The 20,304-nt window shown below is 43.5% G+C and overlaps 1 protein-coding gene across 3 annotated transcripts in view; it reads left to right on the top strand.

Annotated features, from left to right (window-relative positions):
* Nucleotides 1–20,304, top strand: part of GREB1 (growth regulation by estrogen in breast cancer 1) — a 117,383-nt gene that overhangs the window by 21,602 nt on the left and 75,477 nt on the right. For all 3 annotated transcript variants that reach the window (XM_006880675.1, XM_006880674.1, XM_006880673.1), the window contains exons 4-8: nt 5,622–5,804; nt 8,506–8,649; nt 10,906–11,034; nt 15,937–16,050; nt 16,519–16,662. In XM_006880675.1, coding sequence (XP_006880737.1) covers nt 5,622–5,804; nt 8,506–8,649; nt 10,906–11,034; nt 15,937–16,050; nt 16,519–16,662 — 714 coding nt within the window. The remainder of the gene's footprint in view (nt 1–5,621; nt 5,805–8,505; nt 8,650–10,905; nt 11,035–15,936; nt 16,051–16,518; nt 16,663–20,304) is intronic.

Here is a 20,304-nt window from a genome sequence, read left to right as displayed (position 1 = left end):
GCCTCAGGGCAGTTTGTAAGCAGGCATGTGGTTTTCTTGGTTGGCCCCTTGTGACCGTTCTCTCTGGGATCACTTTTCAGAACAACGAACAACCAGTTTTATGGACCAGAAGGTTTACCAAAGCAGAACAATTGACTGATTTCCTAAATATTTACTGTACCAAGAAGCCCTGTGTTCCAGCTTTTGTTTCCGAAGCAAAAAGGGAGATTTTTTTATAGTCTGTCATTGGAACGATAGTCCCTTAGCCCACGTTTCTCTTGGAACGAAGACCTTATATAGTCTCCATAGTTGTGTCTGGAAGTGGAGACAGTGCTAATCTTTGCACACTGCTTTTAGCATCCTTGGTCTTGCAATTCTATTATTTGCTCATTAACCAGTCAGTATCTCTGTTTAGAGCACTCTGAAGATTTCTTAGGGCTTTCTTCCTAGAGGCTGGAGCACTGGTGGCCTAGTGGATAGGGTGTTGTGCTTTGAGCCAAAAGGCAGCCAGTTCAAATCCGCTAGCTATTCTATGGGAGAAAGATATATTCTACAGCCTCTGCAGATCAGCTGTGAGCTGATTTCAGTTCAGTGGCAAGGAGTGTGAGGTTTTTGAGTTTTATTCTTAGAGGAGCCCTGGTGGTGTTTTGTTGCTGGTTAAGCATTGGATGACTAACTGAAAGATTAGTGGTTCGAACCCATCAGCTTCTCAGAGAAAGATGAGACAGTGTCCGTAAAGTATTACAGCCTCAGAAATCTCATAGAGCAGTGTTACTCTCTTGCAGGGTCACCGGGGAGATCTGTTGGCCTTGTAAGGAATTACACTGCTAACCCAAAGGTAGGCAAGTTGAATCCACCAGCTGGTTTATGGGAGAAAGGTGGGAAATCTGCTCTGGTGCTATTTATAGCCTCTGAGGACCCACTGGAAGGTCAGCTATGAGTCAGTTCTGACTTGATGGCATGTAACAGCAGCATTGGTCACCAGAGAGCTCTGGCGGTGTAGTCCACTGGGAGTTAAACAACTAATGACAAAGTGCTATCTACCTGGCAGTTCGGATCCATCATAATTACTCGGCAGAAGGATAGGTGATCATCTCATGCGATTTATGGCCTTCAAAAACCTTCTGGAGGTTCAGCTGTGAACTGATTCTGACTTGACAACAGGGAATTCACACTTTTGTTTTATGGAGTCACAGTGGGTCAGATTCAACTCAATGGCAATGGAGTTTGGAGGGGTTTTTTATTTTTGTTTTTGGATTACAGTTGAGCTGTGATAATCTCTAGGTTCTCAGGTTGACAATAAATGAATGTTATGTGCCTGCGACTCATAGTGACCCTATGTACAATGGCCCTAAACCCTGCTTTATCCTGTGCCGATCTTATTGTCTCCAAAACACCTACCCCTGGTACCCCAGTCGCTGAATCAACCCAGTTTATTGAGGGTCTTCTTCTCACACACTGTCCCTCCCCCATCCCAAGCATGATGTCCCTTTCCAAGGACTGGTCCCTCCTTGCAAACATGTCCAACGTATGTCAGATGGAATTTCAGAATCCTTGCCTCCAAGGAGCAGCCTGGTTTAACCCTCTCCAGGATGAACCTGTTTGTTCTCCCAGCAGTCCATGGTATATTCAATCCTCTTCTCCAGCACCACAGCTCATAGGCATCAATTCTCTTTCTATCCTCCCTAGTCATTGTCCAGCTCTCTGATGCATAGCAAGTTATTGCAAAGACCATGGCCTGTATCAGGAACACTTTAGAATCCAGATTATCATTGCTCTTCAGTACTTTGGAGAGGTCTCTAACATCACACTTTCCCAATGCAATACATTTTTTTAATTTCCTGGCTGCTGGAGCCAAGATTACTGATTATATAGCCAAGCATACTAAAGCTGTTAACAATCTCAGTCTCTTCACTGTCCATCACGATGCTGCCAATCGGCCCAGTAGTAATGCATTTGAATTATTACTTAAAAGAAATTACTTGAGAGTATATGTGGAAATCTTAAAGTGCCAAGTTTTGTGGTTATGTCTTTCTTTCCTGATAGTTGCCCACTTCCTCATACGTGTGGGGTGTTAGCCACCACCCAGACTCACCCTTCATATAGACACAACTCACACATACATACATGGAGTCACAACATGGTCCCAGTGCTCTGGAAGAATAACATAATTAAGGGGAAAAACTATATGTTTTAATAACTAGAACACGAAGGGAAAAGATACTACAAGTGCCATCTGAGGGATATAAATAGCTTTTTGACTTTGGAGAAAGGAGAGACTCACTCTTTGGGTGGCGGAAGGCCCTGAGGAGGAGCAAAAGTATTTGAGCTAGGCATTGAGTGATGAGCAGGATCCAAGCAAGTGGGGCTTCAGGGAGGAAGAGTTGAAGCCTGGATAAACAGAAGGTTCGTGGGAATGAGGGAGAGGCTCTTGGGAGTTGGGAATTCGGAATACCAGAAAGAGGAACAGGAAATAAAGCTGAGATGAAGATTGGAGAGGATCTGGGGAGCCTTGAATGCACTGCGTATGAGTCTGGACTTCATCCTCATTCAGGAATTAAATTCCATCCTGATGTGATTTCAGAGCAATAGGTCAGCTTGCATTCTTGATTCTCAGAGTTCCCAGCGGAGACTTTGCTATTCTGATGGGTTCTGTTGATTAAACTGAGTTATCTGTGACAACTATGCTATTCTGATGGGTTCTGTTGATTAAACTGAGTGATCTGTGACAACTATAATTAATAGCAGGACTGTCCCTGATTCTCTGTTGATGTTAGTTTTCTTCTTTTCCTTCTAAAGTAGGGAAATACAGTGCATAGCGTTTTAAGTTTCTTTGGTGTCTTATATGTTTGCTCTGGTACAGAAGGAATAGGATTCTGGGAGGTTCATTTGAGAAGGTTAAATTATCCTATACCTATCCTATGAAGCAGGACTGGCATCCACTTCCTAAATGGCATGCCTCTGGAAACTCTATGAATTTTGGTAAATGTAGGGTCCACTATGAGTTGTGCTCTACTCGAAGGCAATCAGCTACAACAACAACAACAACATCCTATGTCTAGTCTAAGACATTTATTCTTATTTCAAAAGTCTTTAGGGGACTATAATTTACTTAAAATGTATGGAAGGATCCAGTAGATTTCTATGGGGTAGACGTTTGTTCCTGTGTAGAGATCTTATAACTGACTGATGCTATTTTGAATAGTAGTCAGAGACCTCAGTGATATGCTTACAGCAGAGTTTATGTTATGCACAGCCATGTGACCCTTTGGCTCAAGTTGAAATGACCTTTGAAAAACTTGTCAGCCAAGAAATATGATAAAATAGATTAGTCTCAACATTTCTAGCCTCAGGCTTTCCCCTACCAAAGGACCTTGTACCCACGAAAACCAGACATATCAGTGGGCTGAAGCAAGGCCTTAAGGAAGGCCTTTTTGAGATAGTGAAGAACATTCATCACATAGAAAAGTCAGGTCATTGTTTCTCTCCATTGTTGTTGTTAGGTGGCGTCAAGTGGACTCTGACTCACAGCAGCCTTGTCAACAAGAGATGAGAGCACTGCCCTGTCCTCTGCCATCGTCTCCATCCCCTGCATGCTCAGCCTGTTGTCACTGCCCATCTCAGTGAAGGTCTTCCTCTCTTTCCCTGACTTTCCCCCTTTCTTCACTACTAACTAATCATTCTAATGACTACATTTTGAATAGGATTTAAACTTGTGGATCTAAGTAAGATGACATCAATGACAGTTTTCAATTCTTTGACTCTCATGATGTTGCATATTGGACCAGTGGTAAGAACCTTTGTTTTCTTGATGTTGAAATATAATCTATATTGAAAGCTGTAGTCATTCATCTTCGACAGTAAACATTTCAGGTCTTCTCGCTTCAGCAAGTCAGGCTGTGTCATCTGCGTAACGCAGATTGTTGATGAATCTTCCCCTGATCTGTATGCACATTCTTCTTCATAGAGTCCAACTTCATGAATTGTTTGTTCAGCACACAGATTTGATAGGTATATAGAAAGGATACAACCTGGATGCACACCCTTCCTGATTTTAAAACATGCAGTGTTCCCTTATTCCTTTTGGATAACAGCTTCTTGGTCTAGTTAGGTATGGATTTTAGGTGAGCATAAGTGTTCTGGGATTGCCATTCTTCTCCGTGTTAACCATTTTATTGTAATCCACCCAGTCAAGCAAATGTCTTTGCATAGCCAGGAAGACACAGATGTTCTTCTGGAGGACTTTCAAATGCTATCTCCAATGACAACTCTGATGCCACAGCCTATTTCAAACCCAGCTTGAACTTCTAAGAGTTCCCTGTCAGTGTACTGTTAGCTGTTTTTTTTGCATGATCTTTAGCAGTATTATGCATGAATGTGGTATTAATGATACTGCTTAATAATTTCCACATTCTGTTGGATCGCCTTTCTTAGGAAGGGAAATAAATACAGATCTCTTTCAGTTAATTGACCAGGCAGCTGTCCTCCACATTTTCTGTTCTAGGCTGGTGAGCATGACTAGAGTTGCATCTGTTAGCTGAAACATATCAGTTGGTATCCCATATATTCCCGGGACCTTATTTTTTTTGCCCATGTCTTCAGTGCACCTTGAACATCTTTTGTTACCACTGGCTCTTGTTCATAGACTTCTTGAAATTTTTCAGGGTTGTTAAATTCTCTTTGGTACAGAGATTGTGTTTATTCTTTCCATCTTCTTTGGATGCTTCTGGGTCATGGCCATGGCATCTCCTAGTATTGGAAGTTGAGGCTTGAATTTGTTTTTCCATTATTTCAGCTCGGGGAGTGAGGTCTATACATTAGATAATTCTTATTCTACAAATTTTCCCCTGTGTATTGTTGTTACAATTAGTTGCTATCACATTGGCCCCAGATTTGTGGCAACCCCATACACCACAGAGTGAAACATTGCCTCCTCCCATCCCATCCCCAGGATCATTTGCAAATCAGACTGTTTCTCTCCATAGGCTATTCATTGGTTGAGTTTTGGAAGTAGATAACCAGGCCTGTCTACTTAGTCTGTATTAGTTTGGAAGATCTGCTGAAAACTGCTCAAGCCTCTACTGTGCTGACTGCACATGAGATGTATTAGCTGGGTCTTGAACCCAGGTCTCCTGCATGAAGAGTTAGAATTCTATCTCTGAACCACCATTGCCTCTAGCCTAATTATTCGTTTTCACATCTGACCCTAAGAAAGAGAAACCTTTCAAACTTGCCTGGACCTGTGTCTCTTGCTAAGTCTCCTTGGCCCCTCATCTGTTTATATTGAGGGCATCTTGACCCCTCAGTCAATATAAAATAATGGGAACATTTACTTTGTGGTAGTTTCTGGATGATGGTGAATGTTCAGCATTTCTATGAAGGGTGTGTGAGAGCCAGATCTTAATGAAAGAGCCTTGGTTTTTCAGGTTAAAAGACATTTATGTTCTTGAAAGAGTATAAAACATTTGCATTTTCCTTCTCTGATGGGTCTCTGTCTTACACACGTTCTGGAATTCACAGCTCTTCTCCCCCACCTCCCCCCGAGTGCTTTTGGAAAGGACTTTAAATATAAGTTAGTGTAACTTTGCCTGCTGTTAGTAGAGTCACAGTCAGAAATACTCATCATTTGTTTCCTTCTTCAGGTTTCTCTGGGAATTGTGTTGGTTGTGGAAAGAAAGGCTTCTGTTACTTCACAGAGTTTTCCAATCATATAAATCTTAAACTGACGACCCAGCCCAAGAAGCAGAAGCACTTGAAGTACTACCTGGTCCGTAATGTGCATGGAACTCTCACCAAAGGACCTTTAATTTGTTGGAGAGGTTCAGGTGAGCTTCCAGTCCTGGTGGAGGGTGTGTAGGTGTGCAGTGGGGTGCCCTCCAAGTAGACAACAGCTGTCTGTTGTCATAACGTTGGAAGGGACCGCTCTTCAGTGGAAATGGGTTGTAGGCAAAAAAGTCCTACCTGGTTCCCATGCTCCTGAGGCAGCTTCTTGCTGCCTAACTCGTATCTGGGTGCTTGACCTCTGGGTTCCCTTCATGGTGTGTGGACTCATGAGGGTGAAGTGATGGAAGAGGCAGATGCAGAGGCTGAAATCACAGAGAAGAAAGATGAGGCAAAGATCCAAGTCAAGTCTGTTGGAAACGACAAGCCGGAGAATGAGAGAAATCACCAGCTGCTGCCTTAGATACTGCTTCCAGTGGCTTCATCTCTTGAAAGAAGATTTTTCTTTTTTGTAAATCTTTTTCTAATTTTTTCAATTAAAAATAAAGTTCATGAAAAGAAAACAAAAAAGAAATCCTGCCGTTGAAATGAGCAACCCTAGTTTGCATTTTCTATGTGTAGTTGAGGAGCCCCGGTGCTTAGCTCATTTACAGTGACAAACACCATGACTCATTGTACTGGGCATTTACACAGGTGATGGAAATCTGTGTTTTAAGAGCTTCAAGGCTCAGATAAGAGCAAGAATGAGAAAACTAACTAAACAGGAATCTCTCTGGTGACAGTGAAGCCACACGGTACTGTGCCTTGCCTGGCTGGCAAGGGTTAGGGCTGCAGTTTCAACCTACAGTGATTTTTGTCCCACGGGACATTTGCTGTATCTGAAGACGTTTTTTTGTTGTTACAACTGGTGAGAACAGTGGAATGGATGTTGCCGCTCACATCGAGAGAACGTTGTGTTGTTTGATCTCACGTTGGAACCGACTCATCACTGACCCTCTGGTGGGTTTTCAGAGACGATTAATCGCTCAAGAGGAGATTGCCCATCCTTTCCTTGACATCTAGAAAATAGGGACCAGCAATGCCGCTGAACACCCTACAGTGCACAGACAGGACAGCCTCCATTAAAAAAACAAAACAAAAACAGACTTATGTAGCCTCAAAGGTCAGTAATATCCAGTGCAAAACAATAACGTTGGAGTCGATGGACTGTGAACAAAAAGACCAGTTGCGACAGTGGGTTGTAGCATGGGGTCTTCATGGAGCTGTGGCAGCTTGGCACATAGGATGAATTAGACTTCATGGTGAAGATTCTGAAGAGAAAAACATCCAGCTGGTGCTGGTCAACCAGGTGTCCGTATAGCAGGTGCACCAGTTCCTTGAGCACTGCATGCGCCCCTCACTCAAGCCCAGGCCCTGGTGACCAGCGACATGGAGAAGTTCTAGGACCACCTGGCCCAGTGCACAATGCACAGCAGTGACAAAGCCAAATACTCTAGAGACGCAGGAAATAAGGATCTTCAGGTGAAGAGGCAGCTAGAGAGCTGTGTGACCAAGCATGTGGATGACCACATGCATCACATCTCATCCCATCCATCACCAAGATCATGGAGGAGTCTCTTTCATCTGTTGCAAAGTAAAAGGCTTTGCCAATGGCCACTGGGGATAAGGCCAGGAAAAGGGGAAAAAAAAAAAATATATATATATATATAAAAATAGGAATTTGAGTCTTTTAAGTAAAGTTTATAAATGAAGAAATTAATGTTGGGAGCGAATTTAAGGAATATGTCACCTGCCTCTGGATACTGATTCTTTTCTAAGTTTTACCCTATACTAAGTAATGTTGTAAAAACTAGTCCTGGGGGAGGGGGTGGGAAGACCATTTCCAGTTCTGATTTTCAAAGAAATGACTGGGCTATGGTTTTATGACTTTTAGGGAAGAAAGATCTCCACGCCAGACCGTCTTCCTGTCTGCTTTGTCTGTCATGGCTGCCATCTGTTACGGCAGGGGAGATGGAAGGGTGTCTACCTTAAGATGTTCACTGAGCTGCACCCACTCGAGGGTTGGCGTTTGTCAGAGTTCTTAGTGAGGTGACCAGGAGAGCCATCCTCTCTGTCTCTCACAGACCTGTCTTTGTTGATGCTTGCTGACATGAGATCTTTCCAGTAAGACCCTGTGAAGAGAAGGAAGAGACGTCACAAGTAGCTGGCATGTCTTATCTCCCCCCATTCTGTCATTCTCCCCCCCCTTATTTATTAATATTTCATGAGTGTCTACTATGTGCTAGCCATTTTCTAAGACTGGGGATGCAGTAGTTTTTTTCCCATAGGAGCCAGTTAACAGTCTCTGTTGACTTGCCAATACCAAGGACTTCGTGGGTTAGGTAGGCCCTTTAGACAGGTTAGAGAACCTTTCTGGCTGAGGATAACTTATTTGGTGAAGGAAAATATTGGCTATTCCTTTACCTTTGAGCAGTACTCTGTTCCTTCCTTGAACTTTAAAGGCCAAGATTAATGACTCACTTTTATTTGTTTTTCTCTTTCCTCCAAATTCCCACTGTTGCTCCAACTTCTGACAGTTAGAGCATGCGGGGATAGGGTGTTCCTCAGATTGATCCCTTCTCTCCTTGTTTTAGAGCCACAAATAGAGTTCTACCTCTCCAGCCTCTGGCTACACTGAGTTCAAGGCGAGGATGTTGGCGGCACCTTGTGTGCTTATCTGTATAGGATGAGGTCAGCCCAGGAAGTCCTCTAAAAGCTGTTGGAGAATAGTGAGTTGATTTTCACCCATGTGTCTTTCCTTCTCAGAGTTCAGGAGTCGCCAGGCCTCTTCCAGCACATGCTCCAGTTCCCTCTTCCAGCCACTGGAAAGCTCTGGGTCCCTGGCTACCTTCCCCAGTGATCCCATGCCTGGAGCCAACCCGAGCCTGGCGGTAGCGGTGCAACAGGCAGGTGAGATGATGGGACTGCCGGAGGTGGCTGACCCCACAGGTGATGCAGTCACAGTAGCTTCAAAATATAAGTTATAGTCTGTTTTTCTCCAGTATCTTGAAATTTTACCTTGGATTTGCAATAGCTTTCAAGACAGAATACTTTATTATTAATCTGAACACTTTTATCCATTCCTCTTTGGTATTTAATGCAATGCCTTTGAGGAAAGAATCATATATTAGCTCCATCGACATTTTCACAGCTGTCTGTATAATGGATACTCAGTCAGCCTGAATTGAATTGCTTGAAGCAGCAGATAAGACTAGACACTGGCTCTTACTGTGTGCTCAGTATGCCCCAGCTCTGGTATGTATCTCACTTAATCCTAGCAGCAACTCTGTGTTTCCCATCTTAGTGATTGGGAAATTTGGCTCAGAAGTCAAAGATTTTCATAGAGTCTCATGGCCAATAAATAGTAGAGTTAAGCTGTGGCATCAAGTACTTCTTATCAAAAAGAATTTGGCATTTTGCTATGTTCAGCAGACCTGATAAGCATGGTAATTGTTACCACAGTAGATAGCAGGGACTCAGGGACTCTGGCAGGTCCTTGCTTGTTTTCACTTCTGCTGCTCAAAGTGTCTGCAGCAGAGCATTGGCATTGAGAGGGAAGCAGTGCCCTTGCACATGACAGATTCTTGAGGAAAGGGTGGTGCCAGTGGTGTGACCACATTGCCCTCCAAAAGCACAGTAGTTCTCTTCTCCATTTAATTTGCTGTGGTCCTCACAGCCTGGGACCCAGTGCTGTGCTCAGGCCACCCTGGGGTATTTGTAAACTTAGGGACTGGGCTTGTAGTCAGAATACCTGTGTATGACTTCTAGCACTGCTACCTTCCAGCTGAGTGATTTGGTGAATTATTTAAACTCTCTGAACCTGTTTCCTCATCTGTAAAGTTTGGAAAAGAAACTCTACTGCCTTAATTGCAGAGTGATTGTAAGAATTACATAAGATACAATGATAGCAAATGCTTTGTGTTTACCAATCAAAGCCAGGGACTGTTATACACACTTCTAATAAATTCGGACTGGTCCTTGAGTTGGTCTTCCCCACTTGTTGACATGGCTAGGTCCCCAAGACTAGTTTGCTCTACGAAATTGGTCTTATGAAATAAAAGGGGCATGACCACAACAGCTCACAAAGTGGAAGATGACCACATCTTTATACAATTGCCAAAAATATATAATTTTGTAACTGAGAAATGATTCAGCATTGTGGCTTAGCCAAGCTAACACATAGCATTAACCATCACAACCAACATCCCTTTCTCCTCATGCCTCCATGTTTACTACTGCCAGATGTGTGTCTTTAATGCACAAAATTACTGTGCAGAATAGTCTTATTATTGTCACAAATGAAAAAATGTCAAATTATGACTTCATTGATAAGTGAGGAGGAAATGTATTATTCTATTTCTCTATTGTTGTTGTTGGGTACCATAGAATTGGAACCGACCCATAACCGACAAAGACCCAAGGCCAGGAAACCTGTGCTCTAATCTCAGCCCATCATTTACTAGCCGTGTAAGCCTTAACCTCCTTATGCCTCAATTTTCTTATCCATAAAATAGAAAATAGGGAGCTCTGGTAGCCTAGTGGCAAGAAGCTGCGCTGCAATCCTGAAAGCAAGTGGTTTGAGGTCACCAGCTGCTCCGCGGGAGATGGAGGGGTAGTCTTCTCCCGTGCTATTAACTGCCTCTGAAAACCTGCCAGAGGGTCAGTTATGGGTTGGTTCCAACTCTGTGGTACACAACACCAACAACAGAATAGGAATTTTTGTTGTTCGGTTATCATCCTTAATTATCTCCAAATTTTTCTTTTATCCTTAAAAGAAGTATGGCGTTTTGTAAGCAGTGTATCTTTCTCACACTCTCCCTCCTGGGCACACTTTGTTATAAACCTGAAGAGAAGGTAGAAGGATGATGAACAGTTCCAGGTGCAACGCTGGGATTTGAAGAATCTCACTGGTTGGCCACTCATGTTCCTCTGGCCCTTCTTTTATCCACAATGTGCTCATGGAAGTGTATGTTCATGTGTTTTCTCTGTGGAGAAGAAAAGTCAGTCAGAACCCCTGTGTCCACTGCGGGCAATTATATCTCGCATTTAGGCTTATCAGTGGATCGCTAGTTGGTAAATCTGGAAAGAACCAGACTTACTTGCCTGATTCACAGAACACTGCTGTGAACTAACCCTGCTTCCCTCCACCCCTTTCTCTGCTTTCAGGACCAGCTTCTGATCACCCTCCACTCCCAGTGGCAATGGGTGCAGCTGTCTTCAATGGCAAAGACTCTCCAAAACACCAGCACTTGGTGAAGAACAACCTGGTGGCTCTGCCAAGGCCCTCGGCTCTAGGTAACGTGGCCTGCCCTGGCTGTTCTGGATAGGTCCCATTCATTTCTGGGCCATGACATTGGAGGAGACAGTGGGAGCCCACTGGTTGAGGTGACTAAGCCTTCTGGAGTGTAGTGTTACCTGGAATGAGATCAGTCCAGGCCAGCAGGTGCGTTGTGAGAGTGTGGGTCTGTGCCAGGGCCTGTGGTGGTGCTGCGTGTGAAGCCATGGCTTCTGCCACTGAGAGGCTGGAGCACACTTGGGAGACATCTCTTGCCTGGAAGCTGTGAGTGAGCTCTTTGAGGAGGGCTAATGCACTGTCTCCTGTAGACCGTGCTTTAGGGGGGCTGAAGAGTTCTGAAGGAAAAGGGCACAACATGGTATCAGGAGAAGAACACAGGATTCAGGATCAGATAATCATGAATTAAAAAGTCAACGCTGTATTGTAGGGATCATGGACAAGCCTTTTGTTGGTAAGTTTTCTTGTCATAAGATTTCTATTTCTGTGCACCAGGGTACGCTGCATGGTACCCGTGATTATCATCAGCATGAGCATCATCCCTAAGGGCTGGTCAGCTTGGGAAGGCATCCTGAAGGGGCAGATGGCTAAGCTGCAACTTAGGAGTAGGGGAATATCTCTGCCATCCTTTATTTAGAGTTAACCTAAGTGTTAGGGTCAGACTATTCACATTAGAAAGTCCTTAGAATTCATCTCATCCAACACTCAGCTTTCTAAAGGGGAAAACTGAAGCCCATAGAGGCATTTAGGTCTAGGATTGATCTTCCCTGCTTCCCTGTGTTGTTGGAATTCTCTGGCAAAAATTGTATGATGTCTTTTCAACTCTTAGTTGAAGGAGTAAACATGTTTTCTGAATTAAATCTAAGGCTTTCTAGTTTTAACCACCATATTGACTCCAGAATCCAAGTGAAGCCTTTACACTCTTCAAAGCACAAGAAACCCCATATAGACCCCTCTTTTTCTTCTTGTGATGGCTTCTTTTCCTGTGGGTCTTGATTGAGGGGAAGCTATGTGACAAGGAGCTGGACTTCTGGGGGTGGGAGTGGGAGTCCAGTGCTGTGGATGTCTCCTTGCTCTCAGCCGTGACATGTAGATGCCTATCCTTCACCCCAGCAGGAGGGAAATGTGGGCTTCTCTCGTCCCAGAATGACTCTAACTCCACTTTGCATGAGAGTCTGGAAAGACAGGCTGGCAGTGCCTTCTGTAGTTAGTGGAATGAACTTCCCTGTCTGTGCTCTGTGGTTGTGGGAGTATGTTGTTGTAAGTTGCCATTGGATTGGCCCCTAACTCATAGCAACACTCAAAGCAAAATGAAAAGAGATACGTTGACTGGTCCTGTGCTGTCCATGATTGGTTATGGATGGGGCCATTGTACTCCTTTAGGCTTTCATTGGCTGATTTTTGTAGGTAGACCTGCAGGCCTTTCTCTGTAGCCTTAGTCTGGAGGTTCTTCTGAAACCTGTTCAAGATCACAGCAGCATACAAGCCTCCACTGGCTGAGGGTGCACTGTAGACCAGGGTTTGGTGATGCACGGAGGCAAAAATTCTACCACCATGAATCTTGTAAATGTCCAGGCATGGCACTCAAGCCCTTCTGGAATCTAACCCCACCTCCTTAGTGCCACCCTCCAGTTATTCTGACTCTCGTTCCCCTGTCTTCATGCCCTGATCACACATTTCTGTGTATTTGAATTGCTTCCCCACTCACATCATAACCTGCCCTTCAGAACTTGGCTCAGACATCGCCTCCTCCATGAATTTTATCTCCTTTCCCTGGACTCCCTGGCTTCGTAGTTCAGTTGCATGGTTCCTTGTGTTTTTGTGGCCTGGTAACTCCCTGTGCTGCGAAGGTCCAGAGTGCTGGGCTGTCCTGCGTGTTGTTGGACCTCCAGAACGTGGCTGATAGGGAATCAGTGCAGAGCGGCTCAGTAGATGCCGGCTGAACTGAGATGAGTCATAATCTTTGTAAGAACAGTCGAAGTTTTTGAGTCCCTTCACCTTCTCCTCTGCTGTGGAAGAGCTCAAAGCAGATTTAAAAATGCATCTAAAACCACAAACAAACCCCCTAAAAACCAGTGTTGTCAAGTTGATTCTGACTGATGGTGACCTTTCTATCGAGTTTTCTGAGGCTGTGGTTCCTTACAGGAGGAGACTGCCAATCTTTATCCCCCAGAAGGCCTGCAGGATTGAAACCACTAACTGTTCATTTAGCAGCCCAGTGCATGATGCATTGTACCACAGGGGTTCCTTCTTAAACCACAAGAGTGTTTAATTAAGGCTTGAGAGTTGGTACTCAGTGGTTCTCAAGAGTGAAGCACTGTTCTGTGTGGAGAAGGAGGCATGCAGGGTCCTTTCTATGTTGGAGGAGACAGGAGTTTGATGACATTTAGTGCCAAAAGGGAGTAGAAAGAGATGCTACATTTCTTGCGATGAGCTACATAATGAAGAATTGGCTCATTCAAAATACCAAAGACTCCCCACCACCGCCACCAAGAGCTACTGCTCTCTTTGGCTCATGTTGGTGCCCTGGCAGCAGATTCTAATGAGAGTGTTTTGGGGACGGCTCTGCGTTTACTTATAGGAACCTTAGTGGTGTAGTATGTTATGTGCTGAACTGCTAAAGGAGAAGTCAGCAGTTTAAATCCATCGACCACTCAGCAAGAAAAAGAGGGACATCCTCCTTCCATAAAAACTTAACAGTCTTAGAAACTTGAAGAGATCATCAGGAGCTGGAATTAACTGGATGGCAATGAATCTGGGTCACAGTCCACTTAGAGGCATTTAGAGTTAACTTCCCCAGAGTGAGAAAACACTGGCATTTCTTCTGTTCTCAGTGTGGTTGTGGCTGTTAGGTGCTGTTGAGTTGACTAATAATCTTAGTCAAAAGATGGACAGAAGATCCGAACCTTGTCCTTATCCTCTGCCTTCCTTAACTCTGACATGAGTCCATGGTTACAGTCACAATCCATTTGATTGAGGGTCTTCGATCCTCTACATTTGCCAGCATGTTTTTTCCCAAGAACTTGATGAAGTTCCTCCCTCCTTGCCTTAAGGAGCATAGAGGGTGCCTCTAAGGGACTACAGCTGTAAGTCTCCACCTGTATGCAACATGCATGCTTAAGAATTATTCTTGGCATGTTGTAAGTAGTGTTTCCAAACTTTCCAGAGGGCTGATTCTTTAGTCCTTGAGAGGCTGTGAGGACTGGACAGTTCTAGCGATCCCTGGTTGGTTCTGTTGTGGATTCCCTGTGTGGAATGAGTGGTTAATGCTCATGGCTGCTAACCAAAAGATTGGCGATTTGACCTTATCCAGACAGCTCGGAAGGAGGTGATCAAGCTGCTGCAAAATCGGCCATTGAGAAACTCTGTGACACACATGGGTCTCCTTGTGTCAGAATCACTTTAGTGGCAACTGGCTTGGTTTCCTATTTGAAGTTTGGGGGTTCTGATGCAGCGACTGCACAGATCACACTTAAAGAAACATTGCTCTGCAGCTGTGGTTCTCAACTTTCCAGAGGAACATGGAGATCACTGGATGCCTGGACCCTAATCAGATGCTGGGATGGGATCGTTAAAATACGTTCTCAGGCCAGTTTGATAGCAGCTGAGACTGAGATCCATAGCTTTAGACGCAGGAGGAATTTTGTGTCAGATTAGTAAAAAAAGATATAGATGCTAACTAATTCTTGATCTTTTGAAGAGACCATGAACATAATTGAAGTCGTGAGCATACTGTTACTTAGAGTGGGCAGAGATGACTCATTAACAGTAGTGGGTACCAGCTTCTGTCATGGTTTTTCAGTCTGAAGTTACAGTTTTCAAGGGTGGAAGGTAGAGATGTACCGGTGGATCGGTACTGCCCTCAAGTGGCAAAACTGTGGTGGTGACTGAGGTGGCTGCTTGTCTATACAGATGAATGTCCCTGTATGGACTCTTAGAAAGTACATTGGAACATAGGGAACAGTGGTGATAATGGTGTTGGCAGTCGTAGCTATCATTTACTGGGCCAAAACTTGTGCTTGGTGCTTCACTAAGTGCTTTACATCTATTTTCTTCATCCTGATTTAACTACTTTTCAGAGCCAAGCTCTGGTGGCCTAGAGGGTGAAGAGCTGTGCTGCCAACTCAAAGGCAATTGGTTCACATCCACCCAATGCTGTGGTGGAAAAAGAGGAGCTCCTCTTATGAGATTTACAGCCTCTGAAAACTCTTGGGGTGGGTGTATCAGCATTGAGTCAGTTCTGACTCAACAGCAGTAAGTTGAGTAAATAAGCAGTAGATAAAGTTCAGAGAGGTAAGGCTTAGACACGTGCACAACTTTTATGATGAAACAGTTTTAAAAATTCAGGCTGTTAGGTTTGTTGGTTCCCGTGAGCTCTTTCTCAATACTAAACTGAAAAATTGCTCTGTGTCTGTAGTTATATACTAACTCACTCCAACTCCAAAGTCAATGCCATTGAGTTCAAGCTGACTCGTAACTGACCCTCCAAGATTGTAAATCGGATGGGAGGAGATTGCCCATCTTTCTCCCAGGGAACTACAGGTAGAGTCGAACCCCTGAGAGACAAGGTCTTTGAGTTAGCAATGCAGTATGGGCTACACTACCAGAGCACCCCATACATGGTAGTGTTATGTGCCATCGGATCAGAACCAACTCATAGCTGACACTCCAGCGGGTTAATCATATGAGAGGAGATAGCCCATCCTTCTCCCACATGCCTTTGGGAATCTCAGTGCAGCTTCTTACGTCCAGATCGCTGGAGCTCCCCAGATAATTCACTAGATTCAAAATCCTGTGTAAAGCTGTGATGGTTTTATAACAATTAAGTGTTTCCCAAATCAGGAGAATGTTACAGTCTTTTCATTGCTGCTGACAGCCTAATATATACTCTAAATGTTGTTTAGGTATCTTACCAAGCTCCGGGCCCCCCAAAAAGCGCCACAAGGGGTGGTCTCCAGAATCTCCATCAGCCACAGATGGTGGCTACCCGCTGAGTGGTGGGAACAGACCTAAGTACGGTAAGTGACCACAGCCTTGCCGGAAATCCATGACTTGGGTGGTGGTCGTGGTGGTGGTGGTGGTGGTGGTGGTGGTGGTGGTAGAGGTGTGAGCAGAGGGTAAGGGAGTTTTAAAGGAAGGCAAACATAGAGAAAATGACTTCTTTTGCATATACTAGAGTTATTAATATGGTCTAGGATACCCTGTATATTAGTGAATTGCCTGATCCTAGATGAACTTAACAATAGGGCTTACTTGTTGCTTGACAGGTACACTGAAGAGAAGGAGGCTGATTCATTTAGTGGGGAAGGTCGAGCTTAGTCAGATTTCAGCTTCTTTGACTTTTCAGGATCAGATTGCAAGATTTTGATCCAGGAGCAGGAACATGAGTCAGGTTGTTAGCAGATATGCTAGTGGGACTGATGTCAGTCTACTAGAGGTGAATGCCTTGGCTGATTTATTTCGCTAACACTGTGGTGTATTTCCAGAGACTCCGGGCATGTCTTGCATGCCCCACATGGGCATGGTGGGACCAGCTTCCACTCCCTTTCCTGTTGTGGCCTCTGGAGAACCAGTGTCTGTTCCTGACAACTTGCTGAAAATATGCAAGGCCAAGCCTGTGATCTTTAAAGGCAAGTCCATCAGTTCAGTGCATTGTAGGACCTACAGGAATCCACGAGGAAGAGCAAAAAGCGAGCATTTCTCTGAGAAAAATCTCTAAGTCTTTTTTAGGGTAACTGAAGAACTGGAACAGAGCAAATCTCTAGTTTGGTGCCTAAGCAGACATCCAGAATTCTAGGGCTTACTAGTTTTCAGTAATAACACACAGTAAAATGGTTTTGTTCTGTAATCGTCATTAGCTCATTCATTTGTTCGCTTATTCACTCACTCACTGAACTTCACTGTGCCCTTACCATGTTAGAAACCAATATGCACGTAAGCATCAGGGCCTTGTAGATGGGAAAATCACCGTCCATTGCTTCAGGAACCCTCTGACCTGGTGACTTACCTTGTTGTTTCTGATACTTTAAGTCACTGATATTTTCAGACTCACAAATCGGACTTGGTTTTGGCAAAGCTAGCATGGCCATTAATGTAGAAGCATAAAATAATATAAGACTTGTCTTAATTCTTTAGTACAACCTTAATAGAAATGGCACAAGTAGTAAAGAACATACATTCACTTTTTTTACAGTTCTAGAACCTAAAAGTCCAAATCAAGAACTTGACTGTATCAGTTCTGTCTTTGAGCCACTCTCTTAGGTTTGGTGGCTGCCAGCAGTCTTTGGCTTGACTTTGGTTATATACGTTATTGTTGTTGTTAAGTGCCATCAGTCATAAATGACACATAGTGACCCTATGAATGAAAGACCTGAACACATCAGTGTTACAGTGTTTAGTATCACAGCAAACACAAGTTACCTCTGTACAGCAATGCACAGACCAGTGCTATATCACTTAGAAGAATGTTTGACAAAAAACAGTTTAAACCAGGCCTGAGGGTCGCAGATTAAAATCATCCACCTTGGGCTTGGTAGCATAACATTCTGTCCACTAGGCTAACGTAGCTCTCTCTATGCTTATATATAAACAACAAAATTCATTGCTGCTGGTTTGGAACCAGCTCATTGTACATCTCATGGGAGGACATTGCCCAAGCAGCTGGTGGATTTGAACTGCCTGCCTTTGGCCTGCCTGGCTATGTAGCTCTTTATACATTAGACCACCAGAGCTCTCCTTGCTTGTTGGTAGGCTCTCACAAGTCTTTTGCTTTCCCTCTTTATGTATCTCTGTGTCTGTTCTGAATTCTTCACAACTCAGAAGGGATTAGGTGAGGATTTACCCTAATTCACATAACAAAAAAATTACCAATTTATATGACGTAAAAGAAAGCCTTTTTTCCCAAACAGACATTGGGGTCCATGAATTCAACACCTTTTTTTTTTTTTTGTTTTTGGAGGAACATACACTTCTTAACAAGATTTCAGCTCTCTTTTAAGTCAGTAGAATACATTAACCTATGTGACAGTAAATTTTTAACTCAACCAAATAAATCTTTCTAATGGAGCAGGATATTTCCAAATGGGAAACTAATGATGAGGTAAGACTGATGTGATAATAGTGCTCTCCAGTATAGTGCAGTGGACATCAGCCACTCCGCACGCACACGCCCACACCCACTTTCTCACTTCCCACCCCCTGCAGTGTACGTGCAGGTCTTACTTACTTTCTTTAGTACCTGTTGAAGTCTGAAACTTGGAGTAATTGAGAGGGGAAGATGGTAAGGAAGGGAAATTTAAAAAAAAATTAAAAAAATTTAAAATGGACAAGATATTAAGGAAGTAAGAATATATGTGGTTTTTTGAATAGGCAAGAGACATGGTCATTGATTAGGGGCATCTGTTAGGTACAGTGGGCTAAAATGCAGATTAGCATTCATTCATGCTGCCTGCATTCGTTACCTGACAAGTGTGTATCTTTCTTTGGTCCTTAGAAAACAGACAAGATGGGACATAGAGCACCTTAATTGGCATCTAGAACCTAATCTGAGTGAGGAGCCTCGGAGACTCGATGGCAAGAAACTAGGAGACCTGAGTGTCACTGAACAGTCTCAGATCATAGAGCTGTAGAGACACAGTAACAGCACCAGGATCAATGTCACCCAGGGTAGTGACTCTTGGTGCTTCTTCCCACCTTCCACTGTGCTGGACCACATAGAATCCTACATGATATTTAGTATCAATTTTAATCAGAAAATAATACGTAGTAAATACAATGATACGTTACGTAAATGTAACATTGCTTAGATTATGTGAATATTAGTAGCAAAACCGTCTTACCAAATGTTTCAACATGGAATCGTATTATTAACCACAACATTATTAGTAACTAAGCAGAATCCTTGTTTTATTTTTCTCTCAATTTATTTTCCCTCAATTACTATTTCATTCTCAAAAAAGTTCTTGCTTTATGATCAGAAACACTATTGACCACAACACTGTCGTTAAAACACTAGAAAATTTGACAAAAGTCATGACTGTAAAACCACAAACACTAACAACACAAAGCAGGATGTGCAGATTAAATCATGTGATTTAAAGGACTTACTGTAATTGAGAAATAATGACCAGAGATATTAGGAAGTTCAAAGGGAGCTCTGGTGGCCTAGTGGCAAGGAGCTGCACTGAAATCACAGAGGAGGTTCAAAAAGAAAAGTAAGATAGATAACTTTTTAGCTTTGTGGGTATATTTACACATGCAAGCTACAGTTGTTGTTGTTATGTGCCATTGAGTCGCTTGCGACTCATAGCGACCCTATATGTACAACAGCCTTAAACTCTGCTCTGTCCTGTGCCAATCGCACTGTCTCTGATACTCCCATCCCAATTATCCCAGTCACTGAATCAGTCCATCTCATAGAGGGCCTTCCTCTCCTGCGCTGTCCCTCCACCCTCCCAAGCATGATGTCCCTCTCCAAGGACCGGTCTCTCCTCACAACATGTCCAAAGTATGTTAGACGGAGCCTCAGAATCCTTGCCTCCAAGGAGCCACCCGGTTTAACCCTTTCCAGGACAAATCTGTTTGTTTTCCTAGCAGTCATTGTATTCTCAATACTCTCCCCCAGCACCACAGCTCAAAGGCATCAATTCTTTCCTCCTTGGTCATTGTCTAACTTTCTGATGCATAACAAGTGATTGTGAAAACAAGCTACAGTTAGGGAAAGTATTTTTGTTGTTTTAACTAACACTTGGATTTTCCAGGAAAAAAAGGGAATGAATTTCTGCTGAAACATCACACAGAAATTGTATAGACTACCATTCAGGTGTCAGCCCTCTGACAGTGTCAGTCAATCAGTGCGGTTGTGCCTCCCATGCTGTGGTGGTGCCACTGACAGGCCGTCCTCTTTGCTCTCAAGTGCACTTTGTTTCCTCCCACTGTCTCTCTGTATAAAATGTGCCCTCTCTGTAGAAACTGCTTACTGCTTTGGCCCCTAATCTCCCCCCATTTGCCAAACCCCACCCATTATTCAAGACCTTACCAGATGCTTTCTCCACAAATCACTCTGTTTTCCTTTCATCTTAGCCCACTGCTGCTTTCTTTTTTATTTTTTTTAAATTTTATTAATTTTAATGAACATTTACAGAGATTTTGGATTTCCATTCATTCATTGTTGCACTTTTCTCCCTGCCTCTCCCTCCCCCTGCCCCCAGTTCGCTCTTCTCTTTGAAAAGTAAAAGAAAAATTTCTTGGTTGGTATACAATTCTCCCTCCCC

The sequence above is a fragment of the Elephantulus edwardii genome, unplaced genomic scaffold (genome assembly GCF_000299155.1).
Source record: "Elephantulus edwardii isolate Elephantulus edwardi_28Jun2011 unplaced genomic scaffold, EleEdw1.0 scaffold00009, whole genome shotgun sequence".
Taxonomy (NCBI): domain Eukaryota; kingdom Metazoa; phylum Chordata; class Mammalia; order Macroscelidea; family Macroscelididae; genus Elephantulus; species Elephantulus edwardii.
This window is presented reverse-complemented; position numbering and strand designations above follow the sequence as displayed.